We start from the raw sequence: 24,354 nt of genomic DNA, 5'->3' as shown, positions 1-24,354 counted from the left end.
TCGGGTTCTCGGTAGGTCCAGGTCCAAACGCCAACAGGTAAGTCCAAAACAGTCCAGCTCATACACGGTAAATCCAGCCAATCTCTATTGTCTCTTTCTCTATTGTTCATAGATCCTTCCAGCACTCTCTTCTCCTCTTCCTGGTTTTTCTTGACCCTTTATCTGTGGGTTTGCTCCACCTTCTGAGGGTTCCCCTTGCTTCTGGGACTTGTAGTTTTGGTGGTCGGCCATTTTGTGATCTGTAGTTCTAACAGGGGTGGCCATTTTAGTGATCGGGCAGAGCCCGTTTATTAGTTCTGCTCTCACATATCTGCCATTTACCACTCGACCCCCTTCTTTGCCACAATAGAAACAGAAAACCTAGAATGCCCACCCTAATCACACCCTGACCTAACCAAATAGAGAAATGAAAAGTCTCTCTCAGGTCAGGGCGTGACACTTTTGACTTCTTTAATACACATATAAGTGATTTTGTCCAAATACTTTTGGTCTCTTAAAATCTCCCGATAAGCATTAAAATACCCTCAACTTAAAGATGACAGTCTGCAATTTAACCTTGTGGTCTTTGTATAATTTTAAATTCAAAGTGCTGAAGTACAGAGCTAAAACTAACAAAAAAGATCACTGGCCCAATACTTTTGGAGCTCACTGTACACTAATACAATGACTCTTCACCAGTCTGCTGTTTGGCACGAGCCTCATACAGCCGTAGGCTTATGCATCCAGTATTGTAATGGATACTACCATTGCGGTTACCGTAAGTCAAAAGTTCAGTCAGTCAAAAGTCAATGTAAGTCAAGTTATTGTCTATGCTGCTGTAGGAGGTACTTCATTGTGTTATTGTCTATGCTGCTGTAGGAGGTACTTCATTGTGTTATTGTCTTTGCTGCTGTAGGAGGTAATTCATTGTGTTTTTGTCTTTGCTGCTGTAGGAGGTACTTCATTGTCTTATTGTCTATGCTACTGTAGGAGGTAATTCATTGTGTTATTGTCTATGCTGCTGTAGGAGGTACTTCACTGTGTTATTGTCTATGCTACTGTAGGAGGTAATTCATTGTCTTATTGTCTATACTACTGTAGGAGGTAATTCATTGTGTTATTGTCTATGCTGCTGTAGGAGGTAATTCATTGTGTTATTGTCTTTGCTGCTGTAGGAGGTAATTCATTGTGTTATTGTCTTTGCTGCTGTAGGAGGTAATTCATTGTGTTTTTGTCTTTGCTGCTGTAGGAGGTACTTCATTGTCTTATTGTCTATACTACTGTAGGAGGTAATTCATTGTCTTATTGTCTTTGCTGCTGAGGGAGGTAATTCATTGTGTTATTGTCTATACTACTGTAGGAGGTAATTCATTGTGTTATTGTCTATACTGCTGTAGGAGGTAATTCATTGTGTTATTGTCTATGCTGCTGTAGGAGGTAATTCATTGTGTTATTGTCTTTGCTGCTGTAGGAGGTAATTCATTGTGTTATTGTCTATGCTGCTGTAGGAGGTAATTCATTGTGTTATTGTCTATGCTGCTGTAGGAGGTAATTCATTGTGTTATTGTCTTTGCTGCTGTAGGAGGTAATTCATTGTGTTATTGTCTTTGCTGCTGTAGGAGGTAATTCATTGTGTTATTGTCTATGCTGCTGTAGGAGGTAATTCATTGTGTTATTGTCTTTGCTGCTGTAGGAGGTACTTCAGATGGAGACCCAGATGGGAGGGAAGCTGCTGGATGAACCAAAGACCCTGAACTTCAAGGACAGCACCCACAACCTGCGCCTCTCTGTCCACGACGTCCCCCACGGACAGTGGAAGAGCAAGCTGCTCGCCAAGTACCAGGTGAGCTCATGGTGAAACTTTAAAGTTGTCAATAGAAGTTGTCGTACCACGTGACCATGTACTTGCAATATATAGTGAATACATGGTGTGTGTGTGTGTGTGTGTAGGAGATCCCCTTCTACCAGGTGTGGAGTGGCTGCCAGCGAACACTTCACTGCACCTTCACCCTGGAGCGGTTCTGCTCCAGCACCACAGAGCTCAGCTGTAAGCTGTGTGTACGCCAAGTAGAAGGGGAGGGGCAGATCTTTCAGCTCAGCAGCACTTTGTCTGAGGTGAGACTCAAACCTCACACCACCGTTTACTGGTTACACTGTACACACTGTACACACTGTACACTCTGTGCGTGTGACTCAAATGGCACCCTAATGTAGCGCACTATAAAGGTTGCCATTTGGGATGCACTCTCTGACTATAGCACTCTCTGACTATAGCACTCTCTGACTATAGCACTCTCTGACTATAGCACTCTGACTATATAGCACTCTCTGACTATAGCACACTCTGACTATATAGCACTCTCTGACTATATAGCACTCTCTGACTATATAGCACTCTCTGACTATAGCACTCTCTGACTATAGCACTCTCTGACTATAGCACTTTGACTATAGCACTCTCTGACTATAGCACTCTCTGACTATAGCACTCTCTTACTATAGCACACTCTGACCTTCTTAGACCGGCCCTGACTACACACCAGACATAGACCAGCTCTGACTACACTCCAAACCTAGACACTCCAGACCTAGACCATCTCTGACTACACTCCAGACCTAGACACTCCAGACCTAGACCATCTCTGACTACACTCCAGACCTAGACACTCCAGACCTAGACCATCTCTGACTACACTCCAGACCTAGACACTCCAGACCTAGACCATCTCTGACTACACTCCAGACCTAGACCATCTCTGTCTACACTCCAGACCTAGACACTCCAGACCTAGACCATCTCTGACTACACTCCAGACCTAGACACTCCAGACCTAGACCATCTCTGACTACACTCCAGACCTAGACCATCTCTGACTACACTCCAGACCTAGACACTCCAGACCTAGACCATCTCTGACTACACTCCAGACCTAGACACTCCAGACCTAGACCATCTCTGACTACACTCCAGACCGAGACCATCTCTGACTACACTCCAGACCTAGACACTCCAGACCTAGACCATCTCTGACTACACTCCAGACCTAGACACTCCAGACCTAGACCATCTCTGACTACACTCCAGACCTAGACCATCTCTGACTACACTCCAGACCTAGACACTCCAGACCTAGACCATCTCTGACTACACTCCAGACCTAGACACTCCAGACCTAGACCATCTCTGACTACACTCCAGACCTAGACCATCTCTGACTACACTCCAGACCTAGACACTCCAGACCTAGACCCTCTCTGACTACACTCCAGACCTAGACCATCTCTGACTACACTCCAGACCTAGACCATCTCTGACTACACTCCAGACCTAGACACTCCAGACCTAGACCCTCTCTGACTACACTCCAGACCTAGACCATCTCTGACTACACTCCAGACCTAGACCATCTCTGACTACACTCCAGACCTAGACACTCCAGACCTAGACCCTCTCTGACTACACTCCAGACCTAGACCCTCTCTGACTACACTCCAGACCTAGACCATCTCTGACTACACTCCAGACCTAGACCATCTCTGACTACACTCCAGACCTAGACACTCCAGACCTAGACCATCTCTGACTACACTCCAGACCTAGACCATCTCTGACTACACTCCAGACCTAGACCCTCTCTGACTACACTCCAGACCTAGACCATCTCTGACTACACTCCAGACCTAGACCCTCTCTGACTACACTCCAGACCTAGACACTCCAGACCTAGACCATCTCTGACTCCACTCCAGACCTAGACCATCTCTGACTACACTCCAGACCTAGACACTCCAGACCTAGACCATCTCTGACTACACTCCAGACCTAGACACTCCAGACCTAGACCATCTCTGACTACACTCCAGACCTAGACCCTCTCTGACTACACTCCAGACCTAGACACTCCAGACCTAGGCACTCCAGACCTAGACCATCTCTGACTACACTCCAGACCGAGACCATCTCTGACTACACTCCAGACCTAGTTCCAAATACTATTTGAAATATTTAGAATACTTTATTAAACGTTTGCTTTAGGCTGCCTGGAGTGCAGGATGAGCCGAGTTTCCTCGTGTGCTTGCGACCAGGTTGGTTCCATTGTGCCAGGCAAGCTCAATCAAGCCCAGCTGAAGGATTTGTGAGATTTAAAACTGTATTTGAACACAGATTTGTATACCGCTATCTGGCTAATATTGTAATCTCAAATCAAATTGTATTGGTCACATACACGTGTTTAGCAGATGTTATTATGGGGGTAAAATAGCAATAAGTCATATCTAAACGTTTCACAACATGTACATAATACACACATCTAGGATACAGTATATACATATGAGATGAGTAATACATAGACTAAGATACATTAGAATAGTATAGGATACAGTATATACATATGAGATGAGTAATACATAGACTAAGATACAGTAGAATAGTATAGGATACAGTATATACATATGAGATGAGTAATACATAGACTAAGATACAGTAGAATAGTATAGGATACAGTATATACATATGAGATGAGTAATACATAGACTAAGATACAGTAGAATAGTATAGGATACAGTATATACATATGAGATGAGTAATACATAGACTAAGATACAGTAGAATAGTATAGGATACAGTATATACATATGAGATGAGTAATACATAGACTAAGATACAGTAGAATAGTATAGGATACAGTATATACATATGAGATGAGTAATACAAGATGTGTAAACATTATTAAAGTGACTAGTGTTCCAAGTGGCCAGGGATTTCAAGTGTGTGTATATAGGCAGCAGCCTCTAATGTGCTAGTGATGGCTATTTAACAGTCTGATGGCTTTGAGATAGAAGCTGTTTTTCAGTTTTTTTATTTGATTTTTCTTTCACCTTTATTTAACCAGGGAGGCTAGTTTAGAACAAGTTCTCATTTACAACTGCGACCTGGCCACGATAAAGCAAAGCAGTGTGATACAGACAACAACACAGAGTTACACATGGGATAAACAAACATACAGTCAATAACATAATATAAAAAAAGAAAGTCTATATACAGTGTGTGCAAATGGCGTGAGGAGGTAGGCAATAAATAGGCCATAGTAGCGAAGTAATTACAATTTAGCAGATTAACACTGGAGTGATAACTGAGCAGATGGTGATGTGCAAGTAGAGATACTGGTGTGCAAAAGAACAGAAAAGTAAATAAAAACAGTATGGGGATGAGGTAGGTAGATTGGGTGGGCTATTTACAGATGGACTATGTACAGCTGCAGTGATCGGTTAGCTGCTCAGATAGATGATGTTTAAAGTTAGTGAGGGTAATAAAAGTCTCCTGATTCAGCGCGTGCTACGGGTGGGTGTTGTCATCATGACCAATGAGCTGAGAAAAGGTGGAGCTTTACCTAGCATAGACTTATAGATGACCTGGAGCCAGTGGGTCTGGCAACGAATATGTAGCGAGGGCCACTTGGGTACATTTGTAAACTATGCTTAGTTTAACCCTAACCTTGCCTCCGAACTGCTGCTCTTATGGGTCAAAATATAATGATGTAATTACGTGTCGAAGGTCTCCGATTGGGGTATCTCCTCGTGGACCGAGTTACGACTTCTCCTCTGATGGCCGCACTTCTGTTGTTACCGGGTGTAACTCTCTGATTGTCCACACGATGTCAGTGTCCTTTCTCGTAGTGGTCGGTTTCCTCACCCTTGTTCTGAAAGGGGTTGAATTCACCCTCTTAGACTCAGCTACTCATCGGTAGCATAGATTGTTAAAAGGTTCCTTTATCTTGTTGAACCTGGTGTTGCGTTTTGTTGTTGTTGACTACTCAGAACTTGGCTGCAGCGCTTGGTCACCTAGTCAGGATGTTCATTCTTAACATGTTTTAGACCCTCGGATCAGAAATGGACGTTTCCGCCTTCAAGGCAAGTTCTCTGGGCGGAATGAGTTACGAGGCAAGGTCTGGATTTTACTCTACTTTAGACATCTAACTTCACATTTCATCTTTACAAAAACATTCTCTTTGATCTGGACATTTTCCACACAACATCAGGTAAATATTCAAGTTGCAATGTTTTTGTTATAACGTTGTCATTTAACTTTTAATAACATAACAAAAACGACATTCATTTTCATATTCCATCTATCGTCATTACTACCATTTAGGCTGACGAAACATATTGTCCCAAAGTCCATTTATTGCATGTTACTGTTCTGAGGTAGGTTCTCCATAGCTCTCGATCTCTCCCCCTCTGGTGGGTGTGAGAGATGTCTCTTGTAGGAGTGTGGTCAATGGTAACCTGACCAGACCAGTGTTTTTGCTGAGGTTTACTATAGTATTCACCACTACAGTCATGTCCACAACAACACTACAGTGAATACTAAATAAAATACAAGTGAAAAACAATGTTTTTAATGTCACATACAAAGGATAGGTGCAGTGAAATGTGTTGTTTTACAGGGTATATTTTTCAGCCATAATAGAGCACATTTAAATGCCTTTCACAAGGACACATCAACAGAGTTTTAACCTTGCCAGGTCTGGAATTCACACCAGCGACCTTTCGATGACAGGCCCAATGCTCTAACCTCATAGGCAGCCTGCCGCCCTACAGTCATGTCCACAAAAATACTACAGTAAATACTATCGTATATCAATATAGTAATACTACATTATTTTATCCATAGTATACTATAGTATTTTTTTCATATGCTTTGTCAGTCTAAATTCTAGCATATAAGCAGACACCACCTGTAGAGAAACGAGAGGTGATGTGTTGATGAGGGTATATTCATCAACACACTATCTATGTTGAGGGCCCGTCAGTGTGACTATGAGGGGTTGGTTGTACAGTGCCGTGTTCTGATTTTCCACATTTTTGCATATTTTTTATATTTAATGTTATCAAATCTTCAACAAAACCTATTATTAGGTAAAGGGAACCTGAGTTTACAAATAACTAAAACAAAATTATACTTATTTTATTTATTTAATGAACCGTTTAATCTGCTGTTTGACCCCGTCTGCTGTTGACCCCATCTGCTGTTAACTTCACTTGTGCTGGTGTCTGCCTGTTTTTCTGTCGCTGTGTAAAAGCCCTTGTGTGGTCCAGGCTGGGTATCAAACAAAGCTATTTTGATCAATCTGCTTGTCTTTCAGACAGCGTAAGAAGTGCTGTTTCACTAAGGGCTAAGTGGACTTGTAATACAAATAATTTGTATCAACAGAGTTTATTTTCCATTTCATATCAATGATCCCTTTTTCTTTTTTTAGTAGAATTGCTGTTTTGGCCGTGAGAGGAAAGAGCAGAGCGACGGGTTCTCTTCCTTGTTATTGGAATTGATCAGGAAAAGCATTTATAATCAGGCAGAGTGGCCGACTGAGATGAAAACAGGAATTATGGGACAATTCCTCCCAGAAAGACATGCAATGTTGTATGTGTTTGTGCGAGCGTGCGTGCTTGTGTACTTGTAAGCGTGTGGGAGAGAGAGAACAACGGCCAGATGCAGTATAGAGAGGCTTCAGTGGAGAACAGGCACCATTTTTGGATAGGAACGGATGTAGGAGGAGGAGGAGGAGGAGGAGGAGGAGGAGGAGGAAGAGGAGACACCCTAGCATGTTCTCAAGGGTAGTTATTTAACATATGTATTATTCCCTGCTTTGAAATGCCCGCTGTGGGGCTTTTCTATTTGCCTGCTGTTTGAGTACAGTATCAGCCAGCACACTCACACACCTTCGCACGCACGCATGCACTCACTCACACACACACACACACACACCTTCGCACGCACGCATGCTCTCACTCACACACACACACACACACACCTTCGCACGCACGCATGCTCTCACTCACACACACACACACACACACCTTCGCACGCACGCATGCACTCACTCACACACACACACACAAACAAACACACACATACATTCATGTGTCATACACATCACAACTGCTGCAACCAGATTTACTATTGCTAATATTGCACAGTTTAAGGACTTGCCCCCCCCCCCCCCCCAATCCCCCCTTTCTCAGATACATGTCTAAATATTGGACAATAAATTGTGCCTTCCTGTATTAAATGCTACAATGTTTATTATATTCGACTGCCATGTCTTTTTTATCATTAGAGGTTGAAGCAGAGAAGCTGCCGTAGCTCTATTGCATTTGTTCCCGTTCATTATTGGTATTATTGTGTTCCTTTTTCTGCCATTTCGGTGGCCCAAGGGGAACACCCTCTAATGCAATACAATGCCAATTGGCCAAGGGGAACACCCTCTAATGCAATACCATGCCAATTGGCCCAAGGGGAACACCCTCTAATGCAATACCATGCCAAGTGGCCCAAGGGGAACACCCTCTAATGCAATACCATGCCAATTGGCCCAAGGGGAACACCCTCTAATGCAATACCATGCCAATTGGCCCAAGGGGAACACCCTCTAATGCAATACCATGCCAATTGGCCCAAGGAGCACACCCTCTAATGCAATACCATGCCAATTGGCCCAAGGAGCACACCCTCTAATGCAATACCATGCCAATTGGCCACATGGTTGGTGGTATAACAAGTGATTGAAAAATCTAACTTTGTCAGCCACGCACCCCGTGTGATCTAGAGTAATGACATTCAGTCCATAGGCATCGAATGACCAATATTTGCAAAACTTCATATATGGACCAAGGTCTGTAAATGCACTATTCTCCAGACTTGTATGTCAAACACCATGGCCATAACTGACCAATAAACATTCACGTGGGTGTGGTCTGTCACATATATGCATATAAATCAGTCACGGATAAACAGTGTCAAGGCTTAACATATGCAAGTACATTCATATCGACCACACAGTGTTCATATCGACCACACCATGTTCATATCGACCACACAGTGGCGATATAACAGGCACATTTTTTAAATACATGTATCTTCATCTGTCTGATTCTGAGTGATGGAATTTGGCACACATGCTCAAGGATATAGCTGACCTGTAAAATATGGTTGAGGTTGGCCACAATGTGGCGCTGTTGGGCAGAAAAAAAAACATGAATATTTGAACGAACAACTGCTCTTCGAACATCTCAGTCCAAAATAATGGGCATTAATATGGAGTTATAACAGCCTCCACTCTTCTGGGAAGGCTTTCCACTAGATGTTGAAGCATTGCTGCGGGGACTTGCTTCCATTCAGCCACGAACATTAGTGAGGTCGGGCACTGACATGGGACGATTGGGCTCGGCTCGCAGCCGACGTTCCAATTAATTCCAAAGGTGTTCGATGGGGTTGAGGTCCGGGCTCTGTGCAGGCCAGTCAAGTTCTTCCACATAAACCATTCTGTATGGACCTCTCTTTGTGCACTGGGGCATTGACATGTTGAAACAGGAAATGGACTTCCCCAAACGGTTGCCAGAAAGTTGGAAGTACAGAATCGTCTAGAATGTCATTGTAGGCTGTAGCGTTAAGATTTCCCTTCACTGGAACTAAGGTGCCTCGCCAAACCATGAAAAACTGCCCCAGACCATTATTCCTCCACCACCAAACTTTACAGTCGGCCCCATGTATTCGGGTAGGTAGCGTTCTCCTGGCATCCGACAAACCCAGATTCGTCCATTGGAATGCCAGACGGTAAAGCGCGATTCATCACTCTGGAGAACGCATTTCCACTTCTCCAGAGTCGGTGATCTTTACATCTCTCCAGCCAGAGCTTGGCGTTGCACATGGTGATCTTAGGCTTGTGTGTGGCATTTCAAGAAGTTCCCGACAAACAGTTATTGTGCTGATGCTGCTTCCAGACCCAGTTTGGAACTCTGTAGTGAGTGAAGCAACCCAAGACTTTTACGCGCCACACGCTTCAGCGGGCTCGTTCTATCATTGTTGCTCCTAGACGTTTCCACTCCACAACAACAGCACTTCCAGTTTTTGCAGGTGCAGAAATTTGACAAACTGACTTGTTTGAAAGGTGGCATCCTATGACGGTGCCATGTAGTTCTTCAGTAAGGCCATTCTACTGCCAATGTTTGTCTATTTTATTTTTATTTTACCTTTATTTAACCAGGCTAGTCAGTTAAGAACAATTTCTTATTTTCAATGACGGCCTAGGAACAGTGGGATAACTGCCTGTTCAGAACGACAGATTTGTACCATGTCAGCTCGGGGGTTTGAACTTGGAACCTTCCGGTTACTAGTCCAACGCTCTAACCACTAGGCTACCCTGCCTCCTCATGGAGATTGCATCGCTGTGTGCACATTTCTTTATACCCGTCAGCAATGGGCGTGGCTGAAATTGCCGAATCCACTAATTTGAACTAATTTTAGGGGTGTTCACATACTTTTGTATATATAGTGTACCAAATCTGGTTCAGTAGTTCTGCAGAAGACTTTTGACGTAGTCAACATCATTGAAAAATGGTCCAAAATACATCAAAAGCAAATAATATCGCATGATCGGTTTGATTTTGAGTTCTGATATTTGGCAAGCTTAGTAAGAAGTACTGTAATTCATCCTAGGGCAGTGTCACCAATTTGTCCTGATGGTTTCACAGTTGGCACACAGCTTTAATTTCTTATTGTTGTTGCATTTTTTTCCCCCCTATATTTAATTGTCGAGTGGAAACCTGCAAGTAAGCATTTCATTGGATGATATATACCATGTGTCACGTTCTGACCCTAGTTCCTTTTTTATGTCTTTGTGTTAGGTTGGTCAGGGCGTGAGTTGGGGTGGGTAGTCTGTGCTTTTTTCTAGGTTGTTATATTTCTATGTGTTTGGCCTAGTATGGTTCTCAATAAGAGGCAGGTGTCGTTCGTCGTCTCTGATTGAGAATCATACTTAGGTAGCCTGTTTTCCCCATTTTAGTTGTGGTTTTTTAATTTCTGTTTAGTGTCTGTTCACCTGGCAGAACTGGTTTGTTGTTATTTTGTGTAGTGTTCAGTTTGTTCAATTGAAACATGACGAACACTTACCACGCTGCGTTTTGGTCCTCCTCTCCTTCCACCAACGAGAAGTGTTACGATGTGCTCTATTGTGGCTCAGTTGGTAGTGCATGGTGCTTGCAACGCCAGGGTTGTGGGTTTGATTCCCGCTGGGGGACTACTAAAGGAAAATGTCTGCACTCACTACTGTAAGTCTCTCTGGGTAAGAGTGTCTGCTAAGGTGATGTAAACTTAAAACAGAAGCAGTCGTTTTGTTCTTCTATCCTCATGGGGACCTAAAATGTATTTCCATTCAAAATCCTATTTTCCCTAAACCTAACCCAATCATCTTACCCTAACCTTAACACGTAACCCTAAACCTAACCCAATCATCTTACCCTAACCTTAACACGTAACCCTAAACCTAACCCAATCATCTTACCCTAACCTTAACACGTAACCCTAAACCTAACCCAATCATCTTACCCTAACCTTAACACGTAACCCTAAACCTAACCCAATCATCTTACCCTAACCTTAACACGTAACCCTAAACCTAACCCCTAAGCTTAGAATAACCTTCGTCTTCATGGGGACATGTTGTTTAACTATCCTTGTGAGGACTTTGGGGGATATTAGGTCCCCAAAAGCATAGCAGAACCCCCCTCCCCCCCCCAGCCCTGTCATCACACAGCTAACACTTTGTTTGTCTATCTGTCTGTTCTCCATCTCAGGATACCCAGAACATAGACACGTCTCTCATGGACCCGGCTAGCAACATCACCACCCTGGTGGGGCTCAACGCCTTCCGTATCCCTCTCTCCATCAGACAGAAGCTCTGTGGCAGCCTTGACGCGCCCCAGACCAGAGGATCCAATGACTGGAGGATGCTGGCCCACAAACTCAACCTGGACAGGTCAGAGGGAACACCCCAGCACATACAGTGGCTTCAGGAAGTAATCACACCCATGACTTATTCCACATTTTGTTGTGTTGCGGCCTGAATTTAAAATGGATTAAACTGAGATGTTGTCACTGGCCTACTTTACCCCATATTGTCAATGTTCTTCAAAATGTTTACAAATTAATTCAAAATTAAAAGCTGAAATGTCTTGACTAAATATCCAACCCCTTTGTTAGGACAAACCTTAATAAGTTCAGGAGTAAATATGTGCTTAACAAGTCACATAAGTTGCATGGACTCACTGTGTGCAAAAATATGTGTTTAACATGATTTTTGATTGACTACCTCATCTATGTACCCCACACATACACTTATCTGTAAGGTCCCTCAGTCTAGCAGTGAATTTCAAACACAGATTCAACCACAAACAGGGTTGAAAGCCTCGCAAAGAACGGCACCTATTGGTAGATGGCTAACAATAAAGAAAGCAGACATTGAATATCCATTTGAGCAAGGTGAAGTTATCAATTACACTTTGGATGGTGTATCAACACACTCAGTGACTACAAAGATACAGGAGAATACAATGTTGTTGATCCATCATCAGTTGTTACTCCACAATATTAACCTAAATGACAGAGTGAAAAGAAGGAAGCCTGTATAGAATAAAAATATTCCAAAACATGCATCCTGTTTACATTAAGGCACTAAAGTAAAATTGCCAAGAAATTAACTTTATGTCCTGAATACAAAGTGTTATGTTTGGATCAAAGCCAACACATCACGTGAGTACCAGTCATCATATTTTCAAGTATGGTGGTGGCTGCATCATGTTATGGGTATGCTTGTTATCGGCAACGACTAGGGAGTTTTTTAGGATGAAAGGAAACGGAATAGAGCTAAGCACAGGCAAAATCCTAGAGGGAAACCTGGTTCAATCTGCTTTCCAACAGATACTGGGAGACAAATTCACCTTTCATCAGGACAATAGCCAAATATACACCGGAGTTGTCTACCAAGACAACATTGAATGTTCCTGAGTGGCGTAGTTAGAGTTTTGACTTAAATCTTTGGCACGACTTGAAAATGTCTGTTCAAAAAATTATTAACAACTAGACAAAGCTTGAATAATTAAAAACATTATGATATGCAAATATTGTACAATCTAGGTGTGCAACGATCTTAATAAAGACAACAACTCACAGCTGTAATTGCAGGTGATTCTAACATGTATTGACTCAGGGGTGTGGATACTTATTTAAATTATATATTTCTGGATTTAATTTTCAATACATTTCAATTCAGGCTGGAAAACAACAATGTGGAATATGTCAAGGGGTATGAATACTTTCTGAAGGCACTGTACATACATAAAGCTTCCCATACCCCAATCCTAACCGTAACCTTTATTGGTTGGAAATGCAAAACTGACCCAAGATCAGTGTATAGTGGCAACTTCACCCTACTCCCTTGCACACCACCTTATAAATACACAATGATGTCACATCCTCACCACCTACATCATCCATAATTGTGGTGACCCTTGCCTATGTAGGCAAGCTATGACTGTCCCCAAGTGGGTTCATCCAAGAAGAAGCAGTGGTTAGCAAGACATCAGACATAGACCCATGTTTATCACCAAGATACATTTTTAGATTAAGACAGCTGACACACACGTGGATGGAGAGAGTGAGACACACGAGCAACAGAAGATGAGGAAGGGAGGGAGGAAGGGAGAGCAGGCAGAAGCGGGGTCCTAAAGGCAAGCCTCTCCCCCCTCCTCTCTGACTGTGCATTGGTGGGGAAGGCAGGAGCTGCTTAAGTTAAGCAACCTCCTCCTCATCCTCAAGTTAGTTCACATCTAAGCAGGAGCATCCTCATCCTTAAGTTAGTTAACGTCTAAGCAGGAACATCTTCATCCTTAAGTTAGTTCACATCTAAGCAGGAACATCTTCATCCTTAAGTTAGTCCACATCTAAGCAGGAGCAGCCTCATCCTTAAGCAAAGGGGTGGAGAGAGAACTGCTCTAAAGATGGCTGCATTATGGTGTTGGACATGAACGCGACCATGTTTTTTTACCATAAAGGTGTCTCTTGTTGTCCCTCAGGTATCTGAACTATTTTGCCACCAAGTCCAGTCCCACAGGGGTGATCTTGGACCTGTGGGAGGCCCAACACTTCCCAGACGGGAACCTCAACAGACTGGCCGCCGTGCTGGAGGAGATGGGTCGCCACGACAGCCTGGTGCCATGACGACGGAGCACTGACACCCGAGGACCGGACCAAGGGCCATTTGAGTGGGTCTGAGTCACGGACACCGACGGACACAAACAGACCAACGCACAGACAGACAATGTCCTGACTGTCACCCATGTCAATGGGCGGGACAAAAAAAACACGTGTGGGTGGGAGAAATTAGTGAGCAAAAAGACCTTGTTGTTGATGTGTGATCCGAGTCGTTCTCTTTGCTGTGATTATTTTGTATTGGGGGACAACAGAAAGAAAACAAATCCTGGAGATCCCATTGTTATCCTTGGCTGTGCGTTCCTTGGTACAGTCTGCTTTTCTTTATACAGTTTCCTAGGAAACGGTCTATTCTGCTGTCCATATATGTGGATGATTTCCTACTTCAGACTTTACTAACGTATGTAGGCTACTCAGTGACTGTCGCTCAGTCAGAATAGGGAGACAGACAGGAAGCGAAAAGGGACAAGTATTGAAGTGGAGTCCTTGGAATAATGTAGTTATGCGATATGGAGAACCGAATGCAGTCCATTTTATCCGCACCACCAATACTATCCATATATTGGTTCTGTTGATTACATTTAGCTTGTGTTGATTTCCCTAAATATGTTTAATCATTATTTTAATTTCAGGATTCAAGGTGTGGTGAAGAAACCCTTATGTCTTGCTCCCCTTTTGTCTAATTTGTTTCGTTGTGGTTTTGTTGATCTCTAGCGCCATCGTGTGGCCTTTGGAAAAATAACATCTATCTTATAATCGTGTCTGAACCGTGTAAATACATGAATAACAAGTACATTCTAATGGCATTATACTATTGCTTTATTGTTAATCATTATTCATTTGTATTGTGATTTATTTTCAGTTAGAGCTGTGAACTGATGGGAGGGGGCTAGCTAACACATTAGCTTTGTTGTTCGAAATTGACTATTTTGCAGAACAACTGTGCATTTGAGCACTGGCCGCTTTTGTTGGGGATAAATGTGCAGAGAATTATTGAGGTCAAGCATATCTGGGTCTTACTGATAGAGAATAAAGTGGGTGTGGGTGGGGACTGGAGTACGGTGAAGTTACCCCTAGACACTGATCTTGGGTCAGTTTTGAATTTCCCCGACTAATGGTTAAGGTTATGATTGGAGGAGTCAAAGCTGTACCTAGAGGAAACGTCACCCTGGAGCGGGTGGGACTGCCTGTTTCTGCTCTTGAGTTACACCATAGCAAACTGATCTGAGACCAGAGCGGAGAGGCCAATACGGTTATATGGAGAAAAGATGCAATGAATTGTGGACATAAAAGCCTCAGTTGCATTAAGTTGGACTGCCTTATTTTCCTAACTTATACAGGTACATAGTTGAATATGGCAATGGCTATTTGACTAGCTATGTTCTACATTCTGTCCTTCATTATCTCACTTGATGTCATTCAAAAGAGGAGTTTCAAAGAAAATACAAATCTTTACCATAGAATAACTAGTTTGGCATGACAATGAGTTGATTTGATAGCATACAAAGATCTGGGGACCAGGCTATGACGACATACAACTCTCAATATCAATATAGGTGTTAGATAATAGTCTATCCCATATCGTATTATGATACTTACTGTATGCATTTCTTCACTGTCATAATGTGAGGCTCAAAACAACTCAGAATGGAAGACAAAGCTGCACATGAAGCTGTTTGTGTAGATGTGGAGAACCTGCTCAGCTGTAGCGTAGACAAAGTTTCAGGAAGGTAAAATACAAGCCAATAACAAACTGAACCATGAATACTGGACTACAGGGACGCAGAGGATCATAGTTTGAAAAGCGCTCACACTTACAGCCTATTTCAAACTGTCCAAACTGCCACATATGGCCCCATGTTCCACAACGCATTAACAGGGTGAATGCTGAAAGAATTAAAAAGGGATATTTTTCATGAAGAAAGAAAAGAGTGCATGTTGACCAACAAAGTGAAATATACAACACAGGGATGTTAATGTGACAGCCTGCGTTAGAAGATATCAAAGTATGTAAATGTTTTATGATGTACAGAATACCACTGTCAAATACATTTTTGGCTGTTTCAGTACAGTATATAAAAAGAGCAGTGCAGTTAGATACTAGTTTGTATGTTTACCAGTTTGGTTTATTTTGTTTTTTTGGTAAAAGCTGTGTCTACTATGCAAACTTGGCATCCTTTACAAACAAATGATATTAATAGAGCTGTGCTAGTAAGTGCATTTTATTTTATTATCTGAATAAAAATGATGAATGATATAATTAGTGTTAGTGTAGTGAGGTTGTCGTCCACTCGGGTTTGGCTTCATGACACCACCGCTGACTCTCCCAAAACGCTTGCATCTCCTCAGTTTCTGTACAAAGTGTAAGAAAGAATTTTTAAGACTGTTAATAAATTATATTTATTATGCAACGCTGAAAATGAGTACTGATGTGGTCTTATGTTAATGCATAAGCTAGTCTAGCTCTGGTCCAGAGCGTTAGTGTACTTTCCTCCACTACTAATATTATTAGTGGAGGAATGTGCCCTGGACCTAACGCCATGGACCAGAGCTAGAGTCAGTCCTACATTAGGCCAAACACGTCATTGAAGTAAGCCTTATTGCTCAGTGTTCAGTAATGTAGAATATGAAACTCTGCACACGTCTCCCTTTTAACTTGAATGTGCATCAGAAAATCAGCCACAACAGTAGTTCAGGCATCAGGAGTTTGGAACTGTTTTATTGGGGAAGTGTTAAGCCTCGCACATTGGTTAGTCCCTGTCTCATCAACATATCTCTTTACAGGCCTGATAAGGCACAGGCCTAAGAAGGCATGTGTTAAGTGTTAAGCCTCGCACATTGGTTAGTCCCTGTCTCATCAACATATCTCTTTACAGGCCTAAGAAGGCATGTGTTAAGTGTTAAGCCTCGCACATTGGTTAGTCCCTGTCTCATCAACATATCTCTTTACAGGCCTAAGAAGGCATGTGTTAAGTGTTAAGCCTCGCACATTGGTTAGTCCCTGTCCCATCAACATATCTCTTTACAGGCCTGATAAGGCTAAGGCACAGGCCTAAGAAGGCATGTGTTAAGTGTTAAGCCTCGCACATTGGTTAGTCCCTGTCTCATCAACATATCTCTTTACAGGCCAGATAAGCCTAAGGCACAGGCCTAATAAGACACAGGCCTAATAAGGCATGTGTTAAGTGTTAAGCCTCGCGCATTGGTTAGTCCCTGTCTCATCAACATATCTCTTTACAGGCCTGATAAGGCACAGGCCTAAGAAGGCATGTGTTAAGTGTTAAGCCTCGCAAATTGGTTAGTCCCTGTCTCATCAACATATCTCTTTACAGGCCTGATAAGGCACAGGCCTAAGAAGGCTAAGGCACAGGTCTAAGAAGGCATGTGTTAAGTGTTAAGCCTCGCACATTGGTTAGTCCCTGTCTCATCAACATATCTCTTTACAGGCCTGATAAGGATAAGAAACAGGCCTAATAAGGCACAGGCTGTTATGTACTTTAGTGAAGACCCAAAAGCGGTTTTAACAGAAAACAGAGTTCTTTTAATGAAAAAACAGGAATGGCATAGATCCTCTTCCGACGTTGTCAATGGAACAAAAGAACGTTAGTAGAGTGCAGGATGCACCTGCCAGGCAGACTCCGACAGGATAGGACAAGGTGGAAGCAAACGAGACGATAGCTTGCTTCTGGCATGAAAAACACAAACAAGAATCTGACACCGAAAGTAGCAGGAACAGAGAGAGAAATAGAGACCTAATCAGAGGGAAAAGAGGGAACAGGTGGGGAAAGGGTGAATGAGCTAGTTAGGGGAGATGTGGAACAGCTGGAGAAGGAGAGAAAGAGAAGGTAACCTAATAAGACCAGCAGAGAGAGACAGAGTGAAGAGAAAGGACAGGAACAGACATAATAAGACATGACAGTACCCCCCCACTCACCGAGCGCCTCCTGGCGCACTCGAGGAGGAAACCTGGCGGCAACGGAGGAAATCATCGATCAGCGAACGGTCCAGCACGTCCCGAGAGGGAACCCAACTCCTCTCCTCAGGACCGTACCCCTCCCAATCCACTAGGTACTGATGACCACGGCCCCGAGGACGCATGTCCAAAATCTTACGAACCCTGTAGATAGGTGCGCCCTCGACAAGGATGGGGGGGGGGGGAGGGACGAGCGGGGGCGCGAAGAACGGGCTTAACACAGGAGACATGGAAGACCGGGTGAACGCGACGAAGATAGCGCGGGAGAAGAAGTCGCACTGCGACAGGATTAATGACTTGAGAAATACGGAACGGACCAATGAACCGCGGGGTCAACTTGCGAGAAGCTGTCTTAAGGGGAAGGTTCTGAGTGGAGAGCCATACTCTCTGACCGCAACAATATCTAGGACTCTTGGTCCTACGCTTATTAGCGGCCCTCACAGTCTGCGCCCTATTACGGCAAAGTGCCGACCTGACCCCCTTCCAGGTGCGCTCGCAACGCTGGACAAAAGCCTGAGCGGAGGGGACGCAGGACTCGGCGAGCTGAGATGAGAACAGCGGAGGCTGGTACCCGAGGCTACTCTGAAAAGGAGATAGACCGGTAGCAGACGAAGGAAGCGAGTTGTGGGCGTACTCTGCCCAGGGGAGCTGTTCTGACCAAGACGCAGGGTTACGAAAAGAAAGACTGCGTAAATGCGACCAACAGTCTGATTGGCCCGTTCGGCTTGACCGTTAGACTGGGGATGAAAGCCGGACGAGAGACTGACGGAAGCCCCAATCAAACGGCAAAACTCCCTCCAAAATTGAGACGTGAACTGCGGGCCTCTGTCTGAAACGACGTCTGACGGAAGGCCATGAATTCGGAAAACATTCTCGATAATGATCTGAGCCGTCTCCTTAGCAGAAGGGAGCTTAGCGAGAGGAATGAAATGAGCCGCCTTAGAGAATCTATCGACAACCGTAAGAATAACTGTCTTCCCCGCTGATGAAGGCAGTCCGGTGATAAAATCTAAAGCGATGTGAGACCACGGTCGAGAGGGAATGGGAAGCGGTCTGAGACGGCCGGCAGGAGGAGAGTTCCCAGATTTAGTCTGCGCGCAGACCGAACAAGCAGCGACAAATCGACGCGCGTCACGTTCCCGAGTGGGCCACCAGAAACGCTGGCGAATGGAAGCGAGCGTACCCCGAACGCCGGGGTGGCCGGCTAACTTGGCAGAGTGGGCCCACTGAAGAACGGCCGGACGAGTAGGAACGGGAACGAACAGAAGGTTCCTAGGACAAGCTCGCGGCGACGGAGTGTGAGCGAGTGCTTGCTTTACCTGCCTCTCAATTCCCCAGACAGTCAACCCGACAACACGCCCCTCAGGGAGAATCCCCTCGGGGTCGGTGGAGACCTCAGAAGAACTGAAGAGACGAGATAAAGCATCAGGCTTGGTGTTCTTTGAGCCCGGACGATAAGAAATAACAAACTCGAAACGAGCGAAAAACAGAGCCCAACGAGCCTGACGCGCATTAAGTCGTTTGGCTGAACGGATGTACTCAAGGTTCCTATGGTCAGTCCAAACGACAAAAGGAACGGTCGCCCCCTCCAACCACTGTCGCCATTCGCCTAGGGCTAAGCGGATGGCGAGCAGTTCGCGATTACCAACATCATAATTACGTTCTGACGGCGATAAGCGATGAGAGAAAAACGCGCAAGGATGGACCTTGCCGTCAGAGAGGGAGCGCTGAGAAAGAATGGCTCCCACGCCCACCTCTGACGCGTCAACCTCAACAACAAACTGTCTAGAGATGTCAGGTGTAACAAGAATAGGTGCGGATGTAAAACGATTCTTGAGAAGATCAAAAGCTCCCTGGGCGGAAACGGACCACTTAAAGCACGTCTTAACAGAAGTAAGGGCTGTGAGGGGAGCTGCCACCTGACCGAAATTACGGATGAAACGACGATAGAAATTCGCGAAGCCAAGAAAGCGCTGCAGCTCGACGCGTGACTTAGGAACGGGCCAATCAATGACAGCCTGGACCTTAGCGGGATCCATCTTAATGCCCTCAGCGGAAATAACGGAACCGAGAAAAGGGACAGAGGAGGCATGAAAAGTGCACTTCTCAGCCTTCACATAAAGACAGTTCTCCAAAAGGCGCTGGAGGACGCGTCGCACGTGCTGAACATGAATCGGGAGAGACGGTGAAAAAATCAGGATATCGTCCATGTAAACGAAAACAAAAATGTTCAGCATGTCTCTCAGGACGTCGTTAACTAGTGCCTGAAAGACAGCTGGAGCGTTAACGAGGCCGAAAGGAAGAACCCGGTATTCAAAGTGCCCTAACGGAGTGTTAAACGCCGTCTTCCACTCGTCCCCTCCCTGATGCGCACGAGATGGTAGGTGTTACGAAGGTCCAATTTGGTGAAAAACCTGGCTCCCTGCAGGATCTCGAAGGCTGAAGACATAAGAGGAAGCGGATAACGATTCTTAACTGTTATGTCATTCAGCCCTCGATAATCCACGCATGGGCGCAGGGACCCGTCCTTCTTCTGAACAAAAAAACCCCCGCTCCGGCGGGAGAGGAGGAGGAGACTATGGTACCGGCGTCGAGCGATACAGACAAATAATCCTCGAGAGCCTTACGTTCGGGAGCCGACAGAGAGTATAATCTACCCCGGGGGAGTAGTTCCCGGAAGGAGATCAATACTACAGTCATACGACCGGTGTGGAGGGAGAGAAGTGGCCTTGGAACGACTGAACACCGTGCGCAGATCGTGATACTCCTCCGGCACCCCTGTCAAATCACCAGGCTCCTCCTGTGAAGAAGAGACAGAGGACACAGGAGGGATAGCAGACATTAAACAGGTCACATGACAAGAAACATTCCAGGATAGGATAGTATTACTAGACCAATTAATAGAAGGGTTATGGCGCACTAGCCAGGGATGACCCAAAACAACAGGTGTAAAAGGTGAACGAAAAATTAAAAAAGAAATGGTTTCGCTATGATTACCAGAGACAGTGAGGGTTAAAGGCAGCGTCTCACGCTGAATCTTGGGGAGAGAACTACCATCTAAAGCGAACAAGGCCGTGGGATCCCTTAACTGTCTGAGAGGAATGTCATGTTCCCGAGCCCAGGTCTCGTCCATAAAACAGCCCTCCGCCCCAGAGTCTATCAAGGCACTGCAGGAAGCAGATGAACCGGGCCAGCGGAGATGGACCGGAAAGGTAGTGCAGGATCTTGAAGGAGAGACCTGAGTAGTTGCGCTCACCAGTAGCCCTCCTCTTACTGATGAGCTCTGGCTTTTACTGGGCATGAGGTGACAAAATGACCAGCGGAGCCGCAGTAGAGACAGAGGCGGTTGGTGATTCTCCGTTCCTTCTCCTTGGCCGAGATGCGGATACCCCCAGCTGCATAGGCTCAGCATCCGAGCCGGCGGAGGAGGGTGGCAGTGATGCGGCAGGTGGCAGTGATGTGGAGAGGGGGCAACGGAGAACGCGAACTCCTTTCCACGAGCTCGGCGACGAAGATCAAACCGTCGCTCTATGCGAATAGCGAGAGCTATTAAGGAGTCCAGACTGGAAGGAACCTCCCGGGAGAGGATCTCATCCTTAACCTCGGCGAGGAGACCCTCCAGAAAACGAGCGAGCAAAGCCGGCTCGTTCCAGTCACTAGAGGCAGCGAGAGTGCGAAACTCAATAGAATAATCCGTTATGGATCGATTCCCCTGACATAGGGAAGACAGGGCCCTGGAAGCCTCCTCCCCAAAAACAGAACGGTCAAAAACCCGTATCATCTCCTCCTTAAAGTCCTGATACTGGTTAATACACTCAGCCCTCGCCTCCCAGATTGCCGTGCCCCACTCACGCGCCCGTCCGGTAAGGAGAGAAATGACGTAGGCGATGCGGGCTGTGCTCCTGGAGTAAGTGTTGGGCTGGAGAGAGAACACCACATCACACTGAGTGAGGAATGAGCGGCACTCAGTGGGCTCCCCAGAGCAACACGGCGGGTTATTGATCCTGGGCTCCGGAGACTCGGAAACCCTGGAAGTGGGTGGTGGATCGAGGTGGAGTTGGTGAACCTGTCTTGTGAGGTCGGAGACTTGGACGGCCAGGGTCTCAACGGCATGTCGAGCAGCAGACAATTCCTCCTCGTGTCTGCCTAGCATCGCTCCCTGGATCTCGACGGCGGAGTGAAAAGGGTCCGGAGCCGCTGGGTCCATTCTTGGTCAGATTCTTCTGTTATGTACTTGAGTGAAGACCCAAAAGCGGTTTTAACAGAAAACAGAGTTCTTTTAATGAAAAAACAGGAATGGCATAGATCCTCTTCCGACGTTGTCAATGGAACAAAAGAACGTTAGTAGAGTGCAGGATGCACCTGCCAGGCAGACTCCGACAGGATAGGACAAGGTGGAAGCAAACGAGACGATAGCTTGCTTCTGGCATGAAAAACACAAACAAGAATCTGACACCGAAAGTAGCAGGAACAGAGAGAGAAATAGAGACCTAATCAGAGGGAAAAGAGGGAACAGGTGGGGAAAGGGTGAATGAGCTAGTTAGGGGAGATGTGGAACAGCTGGAGAAGGAGAGAAAGAGAAGGTAACCTAATAAGACCAGCAGAGAGAGACAGAGTGAAGAGAAAGGACAGGAACAGACATAATAAGACATGACACAGGCCTAAGAAGGCATGTGTTAAGTGTAAGCCTCGCACATTGGTTAGTCCCTGTCTCATCAACATATCTCTTTACAGGCCTGATAAGGCACAGGCCTAAGAAGGCATGTGTTAAGTGTTAAGCCTCGCACATTGGTTAGTCCCTGTCTCATCAACATATCTCTTTACAGGCCTGATAAGGCATGTGTTAAGTGTTAAGCCTCGCACATTGGTTAGTCCCTGTCTCATCAACATATCTCTTTACAGGCCTGATAAGACTAAGGCACAGGCCTAAGAAGGCATGTGTTAAGTGTTAAGCCTCGCACATTGGTTAGTCCCTGTCTCATCAACATATCTCTTTACAGGCCAGATAAGGCTAAGGCACAGGCCTAATAAGGCACAGGCCTAATAAGGCATGTGTTAAGTGTTAAGCCTCGCGCATTGGTTAGTCCCTGTCTCATCAACATATCTCTTTACAGGCCTGATAAGGCCAAGGCACAGGCCTAATAAGGCTAAGGCACAGGCCTAATAAGGCACAGGCCTAAGAAGGCATGTGTTAAGTGTTAAGCCTCGCACATTGGTTAGTCCCTGTCTCATCAACATATCTCTTTACAGGCCTGATAAGGCCAAGGCACAGGCCTAATAAGGCTAAGGCACAGGCCTAATAAGGCACAGGCCTAAGAAGGCATGTGTTAAGTGTTAAGCCTCGCACATTGGTTAGTCCCTGTCTCATCAACATATCTCTTTACAGGCCTGATAAGACTAAGGCACAGGCCTAAGAAGGCATGTGTTAAGTGTTAAGCCTCGCACATTGGTTAGTCCCTGTCTCATCAACATATCGCTTTACAGGCCTAAGAAGGCATGTGTTAAGTGTTAAGCCTCGCACATTGGTTAGTCCCTGTCTCATCAACATATCTCTTTACAGGCCAGATAAGGCTAAGGCACAGGCCTAATAAGGCACAGGCCTAAGAAGGCATGTGTTAAGTGTTAAGCCTCGCGCATTGGTTAGTCCCTGTCTCATCAACATATCTCTTTACAGGCCTGATAAGGCCAAGGCACAGGCCTAATAAGGCTAAGGCACAGGCCTAATAAGGCACAGGCCTAAGAAGGCATGTGTTAAGTGTTAAGCCTCGCACATTGGTTAGTCCCTGTCTCATCAACATATCTCTTTACAGGCCAGATAAGGCTAAGGCACAGGCCTAATAAGGCACAGGCCTAATAAGGCATGTGTTAAGTGTTAAGCCTCGCGCATTGGTTAGTCCCTGTCTCATCAACATATCTCTTTACAGGCCAGATAAGGCTAAGGCACAGGCCTAATAAGGCACAGGCCTAATAAGGCATGTGTTAAGTGTTAAGCCTCGCGCATTGGTTAGTCCCTGTCTCATCAACATATCTCTTTACAGGCCTGATAAGGCCAAGGCACAGGCCTAATAAGGCTAAGGCACAGGCCTAATAAGGCACAGGCCTAAGAAGGCATGTGTTAAGTGTTAAGCCTCGCACATTGGTTAGTCCCTGTCTCATCAACATATCTCTTTACAGGCCTGATAAGGCACAGGCCTAAGAAGGCATGTGTTAAGTGTTAAGCCTCGCACATTGGTTAGTCCCTGTCTCATCAACATATCTCTTTACAGGCCTGATAAGGCCAAGGCACAGGCCTAATAAGGCTAAGGCACAGGCCTAATAAGGCACAGGCCTAAGAAGGCATGTGTTAAGTGTTAAGCCT

At 45.1% G+C, this 24,354-nt stretch overlaps 1 protein-coding gene across 3 annotated transcripts in view; it reads left to right on the top strand.

Annotated features, from left to right (window-relative positions):
* The window catches only part of unc5ca (unc-5 netrin receptor Ca), a 335,052-nt gene extending 318,615 nt beyond the window's left edge, over positions 1-16,437 (top strand). For all 3 annotated transcript variants that reach the window (XM_064937639.1, XM_064937554.1, XM_064937718.1), the window contains 4 exons: positions 1,673-1,822; positions 1,930-2,094; positions 11,611-11,792; positions 13,888-16,437. In XM_064937639.1, the coding sequence (XP_064793711.1) occupies positions 1,673-1,822; positions 1,930-2,094; positions 11,611-11,792; positions 13,888-14,032 (642 nt within the window). In that variant the 3' untranslated portion in view covers positions 14,033-16,437. The remainder of the gene's footprint in view (positions 1-1,672; positions 1,823-1,929; positions 2,095-11,610; positions 11,793-13,887) is intronic.
* Positions 16,438-24,354: the final 7,917 nt, after the last annotated feature.

Source organism: Oncorhynchus masou, chromosome 1 (genome assembly GCF_036934945.1).
Source record: "Oncorhynchus masou masou isolate Uvic2021 chromosome 1, UVic_Omas_1.1, whole genome shotgun sequence".
NCBI classification, from domain to species: domain Eukaryota; kingdom Metazoa; phylum Chordata; class Actinopteri; order Salmoniformes; family Salmonidae; genus Oncorhynchus; species Oncorhynchus masou.
The sequence above is the reverse complement of the archived record's forward strand: the minus strand, read 5'-3'. Positions and strand labels throughout refer to the sequence as shown.